This window comes from Thrips palmi, unplaced genomic scaffold (assembly GCF_012932325.1).
Source record: "Thrips palmi isolate BJ-2018 unplaced genomic scaffold, TpBJ-2018v1 HiC_scaffold_5, whole genome shotgun sequence".
Taxonomy (NCBI): Eukaryota; Metazoa; Arthropoda; class Insecta; order Thysanoptera; family Thripidae; genus Thrips; species Thrips palmi.
Window position 1 is genome coordinate 3,716,410 of NW_023144632.1, and position 13,256 is coordinate 3,729,665.

The window sequence follows — 13,256 nt, forward strand, 5'->3', positions numbered from 1 at the left end:
TTGAAACAAATTTGTAGCTTCAAGGAACGAGAAACACTTGCTGCTGTAACTAGTTTCTTGACTTCAAGAGCGATTGAGTTTTAGTCCTGAGAACGAAGCCAATATTGTTCTGAAAGCAAATATATTGGCTCATGTAGGCAAAGCTACAAGTAATGAGTTCGACGAGGGACGGAACTGAGTCACGTGATGTGCAGGTTCTCTACAGATGTGGTTATAATTGAAGGTGCGCGTCCCCGGGGAGACCAAGCATGTAAAAGTTGATCAGTACAACCGACTTACAAAATCTAAACGGGCGGAGGTGAATGGAAAGATCCGACCCATCAAAGGATGCAGCGAAGTCATGACTACTTCAGCTACACATGAACGTGAAGTGGGTCTCACGGCAAAACCAACGTCCGGGTTTCCCAGGAGTTTCATGTAATTTCCAGGCGGGCCGATGTATTTCCAGGCATCAGTCTGGTTCCTTCGGAACTTTTCCAGGCGCTCCCTGGGAACCATGCTGTCTTTTCCAGGCGCGGCCTGGGAACCGTGTAATTTCCAGGCTGCACCTGGATAATAATTTCCCTTCCCGGTGCATCGCCTGGAAATACATGCGCAAGGTTCGGGGATCGCTCGTATTCCTCCCATTCATTCCATTTCAGTTTAAATTTGCTGTAGTTGGGCGAATGAAGTCGTACAATCGCCCCCGACACCTTCAATGGGCGCGTGAGAGGGAATGCCAAAACGAAGCAGCTGTTTAGGCGGTGTTGTTGTTGATTGTTTTGTTGTTGTTGTTGTTGGGAGTGCAAGGCGGACTGCGGCGCGGCGGTAGTCTGGTATGTTGGAAACCAAGCTTTCTCTGCTTTGATTCAAAGACAGCTAATTTGTTTTCGTTCGTGTCCTTCTCTGCTTGTTTTATCGATGCAGAAGTGTGTATGAATCGAAAAAGCATCTCACCTGTACTCACTATTACCATGATTACCTTTGTGCTTGTATGTAGCCTAACCTCTGCGAACTTGGCGCGTAGCTTCTCTTTGTCGTTTCTGTTGCCTTCTGACCTTCTGGCTCGGAGCATATGAATAGTTTATATTTCTAGTGACTGACTAGAGACGCGAGCCTCAGAAACGCCTCAGTCTTCTCCTTTGTTCTCAAAATCTCATTCAGTTTATTTGCTTTGCTTTAGCTCATCACTTCTTCTTTTTCAGAAACTAGGTTCACTTTTTCATGTATTCTAATCGTTGGTTTGTTTGCAGGTATGGGATTGGATCATTGCTGCATTTCATCACTGCTGATTTGATCACTTGATGCATCACTTCTTTTGCCGACAAGTGTCAAATCTCATCACTCCCTGAGGTATGTTCATCTGGCTTGTCCAGTTTCCGTTTGAGCATAGATCTTAGATTTTGTATCGGTCAAGTACCATCAAGAATTAGCTTCTTGGTCTCTCACACTGAATGACATGACAAAAACCGAAGAGTCTCCTTGCCAATGTCAAACACCGAAGCAATAATTTGAGAACAACCTTCAATGTTTTATGTCCATTCAGTTTGACGGATATCTAAAGCTTTCAGACCAGAGTAACCTCGGGCTGAGCAACGCCCATCTAGTTTGTCACATAATTTATCGTCTTTTTGCTCCCAGGTTCCACTGTTTAATGTGTGATTCTGGGTGGCCCCTTTATCCGATTCCCTCTGGCGACCCTGCCTGGTCTGCTTTCCTGCGGTGGACTGCGGACTGTGGATACCACTTGTTTACATTGGGTGAGTTATTAAGTTTTTGCTGTAAATGGATGTTTTAAGAGGACGACAGTGGTCTTTTAGTCTCTTGGTTTATTTTCAATCCTGTTTGTTTTTGTTTGTTGCAGTTTTTTTAAATTTTTCATTGTTGCCTGAGAGTAGCCAAACCCTCGCCTTCCATCGTCTTTTCTTGTGATTGATTGGTGTCCCTCTGGACTGACGACACTGCTTGGTCTGCTTTCCTGCGGTGGACAGCGGACTGTGGACACACTTGTTTACATTGGGTGCGTTGTCAAGCTTCTGATGTAAATTGATGTTTTAAGAGGATGATAGAGGTCTTTTAGTCTCTTTGGTTTGTTTACAATCCTGTTTGTTTTTGTTTGTTGCAGTTTCTTTTCTAGCTTTTTCATCTTTGCCTGAGAGTAGCCAAACGCTGAATGTGGAGTTCACTCTCGCCTTTCATCGTCTTTTCTTGTGATTGATTGGTGTTGTGTATATATTTTCTTGGAAGAATTTAAATAAACCATTTCTGTGTTAATTGTTGTTGTTATTCTATTACAATAATGCTTCTGTTAGAATCAAAGGAAAAGTTTAAGATTACAACCAATTATGACTTCAAGTTGGCCTGGAAGTATCACATTTATTTGCCAATGATAAACTATTTCCATAAAAAAAATATTTTGAAACATTGAGATACTTAAAACATAAAGCTATGTGGGCGTCAGTTTCTTACAAATTACTTTAACTAATACGAATTATCTTTGGTCACATATAGCTAAGGGGAATAAATTAAGCTGAGCGGTGTGGGAAGCTCTTGTCTGACTCTTATAATATTAGGTACAGGACAAATTTTGCTAACTTTAAACACTAAATAACAAAGTGCTATAATCTAGTAACAAATAAATATCACAGTAAAAAATGATTCCAAGTGTAATTTCACTTCACCTCTTAATTGTACACACAAAACAGGTTTTAGCATACCTGGCAAATTCATGAACCAATGCGCTTGGTAGATTATCCTACAAAAGAAAAAAAAGAAAGCTTGCCTCTTTTATAGATTAGTATAAGAATGGTGAGATAGGAGCAAAGCGAATGAGATTAAAAGAATAGAATTAATGAGAAACTGTGGCATCTGATAAGAAAATAAATGTTACATAAGGATCTCAGTTTAACTCAACACAGAAGAATGTGATGAAGAATTAAATTAGCAAATCACAGCTTTCTCTGCCATGTTAGCATGGGCAGTTACAAAGAGAGCAGTTGAAGTCAAGGACAGAACAATGTGCTCGGTAAATTAAATTTAAAAAAAAAACAAAAAAAAAAAAAACAGCTTGCCTATTTTATAGATTGGTATGAAAAAGATGAGATGAAAGCCAACTGAATGAGTATAGAAGCAGAGAAACATTGAAAAACTATCAACAACAAAAAAAATAAAATATCACATAAGGATCTCAGTTAAACTCAACCAAAAGAATGTAATGAAGAATTAGCAACGCGCAGCTTTCTCTGCCATGTTGCAAGGGCAGTTACAAATAGAGCAGATGGAGTCAAGGACAGGGCAATGTGCTTGGAAAATTTAATTTAAAAAAATAAAAATAAATACAGCTTGCTAATTTTATAGATTAGTATGAAAAACATGAGATGGGAGCCAACTGAATCAGTAAAGAAGCAGAGAGTTGAAAAATACCAGCAACAATAAAGAAAATAAAATATCACATAAGGATCTCAAACTCAACAAAAAAACAATGTAATGAAGAATTAGCAGCTAGAAGCTTTCTCTGCCATGTTTGTGAGAGCAGTTAAAAATCGGGCAGTGGAAGGCAAGGGTGTTTTTATCCCATACAGATACTAAAAAATAATCAAAAATTGTGGTTCTAAGATATGGATGGTACTTAACATTGAAGACATGGTGAGCCTTGACAAATATATCAAATGCTTTGATGAAAAAATCTGGATCTTCTCCACGAGCAACCAGAATACAGATTTGATCTATCTTAAGGTAGATCAGTCCTTTTGTGTTGTCATTACTGAGCCAGAGAAGAAATGGGAAGTTTGGGGGTGGATTGCTCTGACGCAATTGGGTGGGTTTCCACAGATCTGTAATTATCAGGATCTGTTCCTTCCTGCAACAGAAAACAAAATTAGTAGAAAACCATAACATCCTTTTTTCTTATCTTCATGAAACTGTAAAACTGTAACCATACAGGGGCGATTTGAATAATGGCACTGCTTGGAATGGAGTCTGCAATGGTCGGCCTGAATGTTCTAACATGTTCTAACTCATCCGGAGACGCTGTGTTCTTATTCAATGTTACATTAAGAAGTTTGGAAAGCAAAATTAATGCTCTTACATTATCTGGAATAAAAAGCACAAAAGCATTTTAGGCTGGAAGAGGTTGAAAAAAATATAGCAGTGGGCATACCATTGGGAAAATTTTTGTTGAAACCTTTTCCGCTAGCTGTGGCTTGGTGTTTCTAGCATATTGCAGTATGTATGGTGAAATACGATTAAATTTTAGTGCAGCATCATCATGCAATACTTTGATCCTTTGAAATTCCTCAGATATCTGTAATAATAATTCATTGTACTAAAATATAAAAGGAACTCAGCAGAATTTTTCATTTATGAACTGAATAAAAGCGAAACACCATTGCTCCTTCAAAGCTCTGCAAGTGTTTATATGTGAGAAGAACTTCTGTCACAGATGGTTTATCGTTCAAAATCCAATTCCTTCTATGATGAAATGTTTGATTAAGGGCTAGACTTATCATTTGCCGTTCTGAGTTGTTGGAAGTAAATGACCCATAACTAATATCTAAAAAAAAAAAGGGGGATAAAAGGAACTCATTTTAAAAGGGTTTAAAAAAATTTTTAAGACCAAAATAAGAATTTTTAGTGTTACCTGCTCTTGAATACTTTCATCACTATCTAAAGCTTCTTGAGAAGCCTTGGAGGTTGAAGCTCTTGGCGTTAATGTCTTTGGGGTTGAAGATTTTGAGGATGATTTTGATGGAGTTCTCTTAGGAGTCTTTCTAGGGGTTGAACTTGACTTTTGATTTTTCTTCTGGTCAGGTCGTAGTTTAGATTGTACTGTTTCAAATTTTGTCTTCACAACTTCGAGCCAAGAAACCTTGAAATAAAATTTAAATAAAAGATTAGAAAAACAAATAATCTTACATCATTGAACGGCATTTTTACTTTTAAATAATCAAATTTTGGGTTACCCAGGGGCAATCGTTCTTCTTATCAGCAAGTTCTGGAAAGCCGCACACAATTCCTTTAGCCATTGCGATCTTTGTATTTGTAAGAGGATAACTAAAAACAAAATTATAAAAGAAAGTAACATTAGTATAAAGTACAATACAATACTTAAGTTTGATTCCATGATTTGAACTTACTATTTTACTGGACTCTCTTTTCCTTCACAAAAATTTTTCGTACAAAATTCGCATCATAACAATTTGATGGGTCATATCACACCTCTCATTTGTCTTAATAAACTCTATGACCTTTTGGCCTTCATGGGATTGATCCAGAATAGAAAGTACATCCATTGGTTCCTTCAATAAAAAAAGAAACAAACATAAATGCATTTTGGAGTTGAGTGGGTTAACAGGTTAATATAATGGTTTGCATGAGAGAGAAACATACAACATCTTCTGCTATAGTCTTGGGCTTTTTCGCAGCATCACTTTTTCGGCTCCTCTTTTTCAGGAAAGAGGCACTTACACAAGGAGCCAGTTCAAGTTCTTGCGAGTTTTTTGAACAGGGCTTTAATTGCCCATTTACATCAACTAAGCTTGCAGTGTGTAACACCCCTAACATAAGGAGAGAAAATGTGAGAATAATACAAAATATGTTAACCGGAACTTTGGTGAATAAACTTCAAGAAAAATTTGGAAAGCCCTTACTAAGTCATCTTCTGCTTCTAACACTGGCACATCAGCTGAATTAGGTTTTTTGATTTTAATAAAAGTTGCCTCACTCTGTAGCTCACCACCGTAATTAAATAAATTTTGAATAGCTGTCCTTTGATCAAAACTTAAGTTAGGAAAATTGGAAATTAGAGATTCCTCAGTAAATTCTAGGAAAGCCTCGCCGTCCACTTCTTCATCTGCAACAAGTCAACATTTTTAGTTAAAAATAAATTAGGCTTCCAAATGAGATATATTAGCAACTCAAAGTATGAATACATACTCAGTAAGTAAATTATGTTTTCAGCTGAGATATCAGTACATTTCTCTTGTAAAAACAATGAAAGACCTTGTGGGTTCAATGACTTAAAATAAGATATATCAAAAACTTCAAATGATTCACAATTAGTTTCTGGATTAAATATAAAACTTTCTTTGGATTGCTGGATTTTGCTAATGATTTTGAGACACTCTTTTTTTTGCCCAAAAGTAAGGTTTGGGGAAAACCTTACGGAGAGATTCATCAGTCAATTCCACAAAAAGCTCTCCATCAACATCTTGATCTGCAAAAAAAAAAAAAACACATTATTAACAATGATATTCAAGGAGCAAGTATCTAACAAATTTAACGACCCCCTCCCATTCCATTCCATTCCAAACATAAAACTTATTACAGCATGCCACTAACCAATTAATAAACCTTGTACTTAAGGCAGAGGTAAGTCTGATTAGACGAGTAATCTCTCCACTCACAAATGGCAGGGTGAGTTGGTAAGTCTTTAACATCGATCAAGTGGGTGGGAGCATTCTCTCGCATTGTTACAGCATAAGCATTGAATCTCTCAACCAAACCATCTGTATTCCATGGTTGCAGAGCAAACCATGTGTAATCAGTACCATCAGGGCATATTATTTCAAGAATTTTCCCAAACCGAGGCCGCCCATCAACATTCTCAGATGCCCTTTCTATACAAGAGAAATTCTTCAACTCTATACACAAAACCCCCCCACTGTCACAGACGTAACGGTACTGATTTCATCATTATCATGAAATCCTAGAGCTCGCAGCTGGGGTCTAGCAGAGGATGCTCCAACAGAAATATTTTCTCTCCCAGAAAATGATCTCACATATTCTAAATTTTCACTCTGTGTGCCCCATACTTTAGATACACGAATTTGAGCCTGTTCCATGGCAGTCTTTGGAGGGTTCTTGAAATTGTTGGTGATGGCAACGTGCCTTTTCAGGGGACAATTTTTCCCTTCCTCCTTAAAGCACCAGAATTGCCGTTGAGGTCCTTTCTTTAAAGTGTTTTCACAAATGTGCATGAGATCGTGAAACCTATTGATGGGAGGAACATTTTGGGAAAAAAGACATACCAAGTCAATCTAAATGTTTCAACTAATCTTCTTAAAAATGGCTCCACAGACCTTGGCATTCTGGGAGCACTAGAAATCTGGAAAATTTCTGACAGTAACAACAAAATACTGAAGGTGCTCATTATCATCATCAATGCCATTACGACCTATGTTGTCTAAGAGAAAAGGAAGGGCACGAAATAGGACCATTATTTGAGCAGCATTCATCTTTTGAGAGTGCACAGTGTCAGCATTGTTGAGTGATTCATAGGTAAAGTTGGGCTGAGGTCTATCCCTGGCATTTTGCCTCCCTAAGTTATAAGCGAAAATTCTTTGATTCAACTCTCCTACATCAAACAAGTTGTCTGTGCACACAAACTGCTTGAGGCACAATCGAATAACCATAATAATAACACCTTCCGGTCCATCATGGAGCAAGTCAAAGCAGCAGTTATTTTCCAATCTAAAATAAGCACTATCATGTAAACATGTTCGGTATCTTAACCCACAATTGGTGCTGTAATCAGGGTTTTCCTGCACCCTCTGCAATTGCAGGTCTGTCATAGCTGGAGTTCGATTTTCCCCCACTGCAATCTGTCCAAGGTGCAGCTCCTGCCTGGAAATCATGCACTGGGCACAAAAGTGACGTGCACCACATCCCAAAAGGCCTAGCATTTCATGCACGGCTTTAGAGTCACCTTTAACAGCTACAAGTGTCCCTCTCAGTGTCATGAAACCCCTATTCACAAAGACTCTGACGCCTTCTTCCAATTGACGCAGCTCTCTAACAAATTCGCTTAGAACTCCGGCAAATGTCCCTTGGCAATCCATAGCATTGGCCATCACTACTGGAAAAATGGAATCACCAGAATAGAACAGTTCAGGGGGGAGATTTAACAGGATAACACAAAAGTGGTACACTTCATGTAGTCCACTTTTTGGACCAGCCATTCTGGCTGGGTCCACACCATCTCCATAAAGCACCATCTGAAATGCATCCGGGTACCTGAGAAAGAATGGGTGGTTACGGAACTCATCACCATCTGTAAATCCTGCCAACATTCCATCTTCAGAGGGGCGACGATTTCTTATGTACTCTAATACATTGCGCTTTCTGACCACCATCTTCAGGAATTCAATTATTGAAGCATATTGGTAAGTGTTTGGAACAGGTAGTAAGCCATAAGCATTATTATTAATGAGCCTTTGATCCAGGCGATTGTCAACAAAAATCGATGCAGGCTGTACATAGTGGTAATATTTTTTAATCCCAGATATTTGACCCTTATTAGACCTGATGCCATTAAAGGGTTCGGTGTTTGAAAATTGATCAAGAAGATTTTGAGCTCCAGGGTCATCCAGCTGCCCTAATCTTTGTAGATATTCAGTGACATCTTCCCTGAGAGACAAGTTATTGACTTTGAGAACAAGCTCAGCACCTGCCATGGCCTTTCTGACACCTACACGAGTCATTGCTGCTACACTTCTCATTCCCAACACCATATTCACAGCTGCATTCTTAATGTCCCTTCTTCCATTTGGCAGTACTTGCAAAGCAGCAATGTTCTCATCTTCCTCCTCCTCCTCAGAGGATGATAAACCATCATGCAATGAAATGTTATCATCGATTTCCATGTTTACCAGTGCAAGGAAGCAAACACTACTAATGCCCTTTACCAGAAAAAAAATAAAAATAAATAAATAAGGCACAAAAAGCCACAAGGTAACGATTGCTTACACAAAAATTTAGAAGCCTGTAACAAATAAGAAGGAAGAAAAGTACAAACCGAAGAAATATTTTGCTGTTTCTTGTCTAACTCCAAGAGAGATCAAATATTTTCTAAGATCATCACATGTAGTGAGACGCACCAGATTGGACTCCATTCTCAAAAATTAAATCATCAAATGTAAACCCTGAAAAAGAAAAGATAATTAGAGGAAAAAATTTTAAAGCCCTTGCTCAGAGCCAGAAGGCAACACAAAGGCAAATAATAAGTACATCTAGGACTGTCAAATATTGTGTGGCATACCAAAAACAAAACAAAGAGACACCAGGAGACCACTTCCATCTATCCGCTCTCAGACAAGAAACCGAATCCAAAGTTTAAAGAAACTGCAACAAACAAAAACAAACAGGATTGTAAACAAACCAAAGAGACTAAAAGACCTCTATCATCCTCTTAAAACATCAATTTACATCAGAAGCTTGACAACGCACCCAATGTAAACAAGTGTGTCCACAGTCCGCTGTCCACCGCAGGAAAGCAGACCAAGCAGTGTCGTCAGTCCAGAGGGACACCAATCAATCACAAGAAAAGACGATGGAAGGCGAGGGTTTGGCTACTCTCAGGCAACAATGAAAAATTTAAAAAAACTGCAACAAACAAAAACAAACAGGATTGAAAATAAACCAAGAGACTAAAAGACCACTGTCGTCCTCTTAAAACATCCATTTACAGCAAAAACTTAATAACTCACCCAATGTAAACAAGTGGTATCCACAGTCCGCAGTCCACCGCAGGAAAGCAGACCAGGCAGGGTCGCCAGAGGGAATCGGATAAAGGGGCCACCCAGAATCACACATTAAACAGTGGAACCTGGGAGCAAAAAGACGATAAATTATGTGACAAACTAGATGGGCGTTGCTCAGCCCGAGGTTACTCTGGTCTGAAAGCTTTAGATATCCGTCAAACTGAATGGACATAAAACATTGAAGGTTGTTCTCAAATTATTGCTTCGGTGTTTGACATTGGCAAGGAGACTCTTCGGTTTTTGTCATGTCATTCAGTGTGAGAGACCAAGAAGCTAATTCTTGATGGTACTTGACCGATACAAAATCTAAGATCTATGCTCAAACGGAAACTGGACAAGCCAGATGAACATACCTCAGGGAGTGATGAGATTTGACACTTGTCGGCAAAAGAAGTGATGCATCAAGTGATCAAATCAGCAGTGATGAAATGCAGCAATGATCCAATCCCATACCTGCAAACAAACCAACGATTAGAATACATGAAAAAGTGAACCTAGTTTCTGAAAAAGAAGAAGTGATGAGCTAAAGCAAAGCAAATAAACTGAATGAGATTTTGAGAACAAAGGAGAAGACTGAGGCGTTTCTGAGGCTCGCGTCTCTAGTCAGTCACTAGAAATATAAACTATTCATATGCTCCGAGCCAGAAGGTCAGAAGGCAACAGAAACGACAAAGAGAAGCTACGCGCCAAGTTCGCAGAGGTTAGGCTACATACAAGCACAAAGGTAATCATGGTAATAGTGAGTACAGGTGAGATGCTTTTTCGATTCATACACACTTCTGCATCGATAAAACAAGCAGAGAAGGACACGAACGAAAACAAATTAGCTGTCTTTGAATCAAAGCAGAGAAAGCTTGGTTTCCAACATACCAGACTACCGCCGCGCCGCAGTCCGCCTTGCACTCCCAACAACAACAACAACAAAACAATCAACAACAACACCGCCTAAACAGCTGCTTCGTTTTGGCATTCCCTCTCACGCGCCCATTGAAGGTGTCGGGGGCGATTGTACGACTTCATTCGCCCAACTACAGCAAATTTAAACTGAAATGGAATGAATGGGAGGAATACGAGCGATCCCCGAACCTTGCGCATGTATTTCCAGGCGATGCACCGGGAAGGGAAATTATTATCCAGGTGCAGCCTGGAAATTACACGGTTCCCAGGCCGCGCCTGGAAAAGACAGCATGGTTCCCAGGGAGCGCCTGGAAAAGTTCCGAAGGAACCAGACTGATGCCTGGAAATACATCGGCCCGCCTGGAAATTACATGAAACTCCTGGGAAACCCGGACGTTGGTTTTGCCGTGCTCTGCCCAACCAGATTCACGCTGTGAGCTGCCCGCGCGAGCGCCGGACCGCTGGACGATCGCAGCTTCTGCAAAGTGTTCAAGTCGCTGCGACGGACCATGATAGCATAGGCAAATCGGCAGCGCAGTGCGATGGGCCCTATGAACAAAGACCGATGTCCTTTGGGTCGCTCGAACAAAGTCCGATCTCCTTTGGGTCGCTCGAACAAAGACCGATCTCCATTTCCTAACCTGTCAACGCGTTCATTTTGAAGTCCCAGAACAATCTCTACGTTTTGATTTCACACAAATGAGTTTAAGATGATCATTCTCTAATATGTTAGGAACAAAACCTTCAAACTATTGTTTGAGTTGGATGTCTGTTGCGAGAACTACAATATAAAGAAACGGCGAATGCAGAAACGGCCGAAATGGAGATCAGTCTTTGTTCGAGCGACCCGAAGGAGATCGGTCTTTGTTTGAGCGACCTAAAAGACATCGGTCTTTGTTCATAGGACCCATCGAGTGGCTTGCGATGTCGCGTCTCAACACGAAGAGTGCGGGTTCAAATCCCCATCCGGGGACATAGATTTGCTCGATTCTTTTCTCCGAGCTTGCAGCTCTGATGCTGACGTCACAGGGAGATCGTGCCTCTGAGCACGGTTGCAACCCCTTTTAGGCGAGAACCTCACAATTTCGTCGTTACAACAAAAGAGGCGTGAAGCAGTTGTAACGCGCTGGGGTAAACAGGTGTTTCGTACAGGCTCCCAAAACTGTGTCACTGATGACAAAAAAATTTTTGCCGCCCTAGCAAATTTTTGTGAGTGCCAGGAACAAAGTTTATGCATTCGTAGAACGAGGTTTTATGATGATCATTACAAAATTGATGACGTTAAGTCTACATTCATAGTTTTGTTGCATCAACTAATAGAAATCGTAGAGAGAGCAATGCTGTTTGTTGAAACAAGCGAATGATTAGTTCGATCAGCTAAGCGTCTTGGTTTCGGAAAAAGTAACTAATCTCTTAGTTGTCCCAACGAAGTGTTTGTTGCCACAGCAAAGTCTTTTTCTCCGTGTCCCTCGAGCCCGGCTCTACAAATCAAAAAGCGCACATTGTATGCTCTAACTGGAGCATGCCTGCAAGCACGCTCTAGCTAGCGCATGCCTGTCAAGCATACACTTTACTAGTGCATACATACCATGTACACGCTTCCTGGTGCGGGGAACTCCCTATCCGCTATGCACTAGATGCATGCTTCAGTTAGCGTGTACATGGCATGCATGCACTAGTAAGTGCATGCTTGGCAGGCATGCGCTAGCTAGAGCGAGCTTGCAGGCTGCAGGCATGCTTTTTGGGCCACATCCCTGTGAAGCTGCACGCCGGCCGAGTGCTAGGCCTTTTCCCTTCCAGCACTGTTCACTATATGTGCCTGTCATTATCTATTGTCTGTCACACTTCAGCGGCCGTTGGGCATAAGGACGTAAGTCACATGGGAAACCCATTGAAAATAGGTTGTTCTGTCCGATGACCACTCACTTTTGCCGTTGGTTAGGGGCATTGGGCCGGTGGCGGCGTTTCTTGCGATCATACACGCCCCCGAATGCCTGGCGCACGCAAGGGGAAATGACTGTGAATTTCGGTGTACAAATCCAATGAATTTCAGTCCAATTTCGACGAATTTCAGGGATGGCTTTACTGTATCCCCGCACGCCTGAACCAAATCATACTTTATCAATTTTCTCATTAAACATAAAATTATCATCAAAATTACAAAATTTTCTGAAATTATTACAAAATATTGCGAATTAATTGAAATTAATCAGTATTTTTTCAATTAAATTATTATTCTATCTCTAATGTTTGCAGTAAGGTAAGGCTGGTGGTGGACTGCTCCCAGGCGGGTGAACTGACAGCGTGACGACGCTATCAATTACCCAACTCAATCCGAATTTGATTGCGCCTGATATTTGAATTGGAACCGAGCCGTCCGGCGGGATGCACCTGGAACTTAAAGGTCCAACCTAACCTAACCAAACCTAACGGACTTGCGACAAATCTTGCCCTACTCGCGACAGATCATACCCTAACGCGACATATCTTCAATTCTTACTCCAAAGATCTTACTTCACGTGACAATTTCTTAGTCTTACGCGGCTGATCTTGCGTTTCTCGTGAGAGATCTTACACTAACGTGGAAGATTTTGCACTCTCGTGACGAGTTCTTACTCTCACGCAGCTGTCAGATCATAGCCTGCTCTGCAAACTGAAGTGTGTACATAGTACACTCTTATTAGAGCATGCTTCGAAGTACTCTCTTATTTACAGCATTCTTACTAGTCACACGCTAAAATAGAGTGTACATTGCATGCACACGCCAAATAAGAGTGTACCTGGCATGCACACTTCAACTGGCCCATGCTTTTAGAAAGGACCAATCGAATGTATTTTAGT

At 40.5% G+C, this 13,256-nt stretch overlaps 2 protein-coding genes and 1 long non-coding RNA gene across 4 annotated transcripts; 1 reads left to right on the top strand and 2 right to left on the bottom strand.

Annotated features, from left to right (window-relative positions):
* The first annotated feature begins 971 nt into the window (after window positions 1–971).
* On the top strand, window positions 972–1,982 carry LOC117651428. The gene is made up of 3 exons (XR_004588104.1): window positions 972–1,332; window positions 1,621–1,739; window positions 1,844–1,982. It is a non-coding gene; the product is annotated as an uncharacterized LOC117651428 (long non-coding RNA).
* Window positions 1,983–2,346: 364 nt separating this feature from the next.
* On the bottom strand, window positions 2,347–5,119 carry LOC117651415. 2 transcript variants are annotated; one of them, XM_034395456.1, is made up of 5 exons: window positions 4,941–5,119; window positions 4,619–4,846; window positions 4,365–4,531; window positions 3,920–4,282; window positions 2,347–3,838 (listed from the first exon to the last, which is right to left on the bottom strand). In XM_034395456.1, exons 1-3 carry the CDS (start codon window positions 5,001–5,003, stop codon window positions 4,484–4,486), a joined length of 339 nt encoding a protein of 112 aa, XP_034251347.1. In that variant the 5' UTR covers window positions 5,004–5,119; the 3' UTR covers window positions 2,347–3,838; window positions 3,920–4,282; window positions 4,365–4,483. The 2 variants fall into 2 exon arrangements, with proteins under 2 accessions (XP_034251347.1, XP_034251346.1); XM_034395455.1 differs by lacking the exons at window positions 4,619–4,846; window positions 4,941–5,119 and having other exon boundaries at window positions 4,365–4,464.
* A 1-nt stretch (window position 5,120) lies between these two features.
* Window positions 5,121–10,232, bottom strand: LOC117651413. The gene is made up of 8 exons (XM_034395453.1): window positions 9,872–10,232; window positions 9,465–9,583; window positions 9,205–9,360; window positions 9,017–9,099; window positions 8,774–8,900; window positions 5,914–6,193; window positions 5,628–5,830; window positions 5,121–5,534 (listed from the first exon to the last, which is right to left on the bottom strand). The coding sequence occupies exons 6-8, from the start codon at window positions 6,152–6,154 to the stop codon at window positions 5,511–5,513; spliced, it is 468 nt and encodes a 155-aa protein (XP_034251344.1). The 5' UTR covers window positions 6,155–6,193; window positions 8,774–8,900; window positions 9,017–9,099; window positions 9,205–9,360; window positions 9,465–9,583; window positions 9,872–10,232; the 3' UTR covers window positions 5,121–5,510.
* Window positions 10,233–13,256: the final 3,024 nt, after the last annotated feature.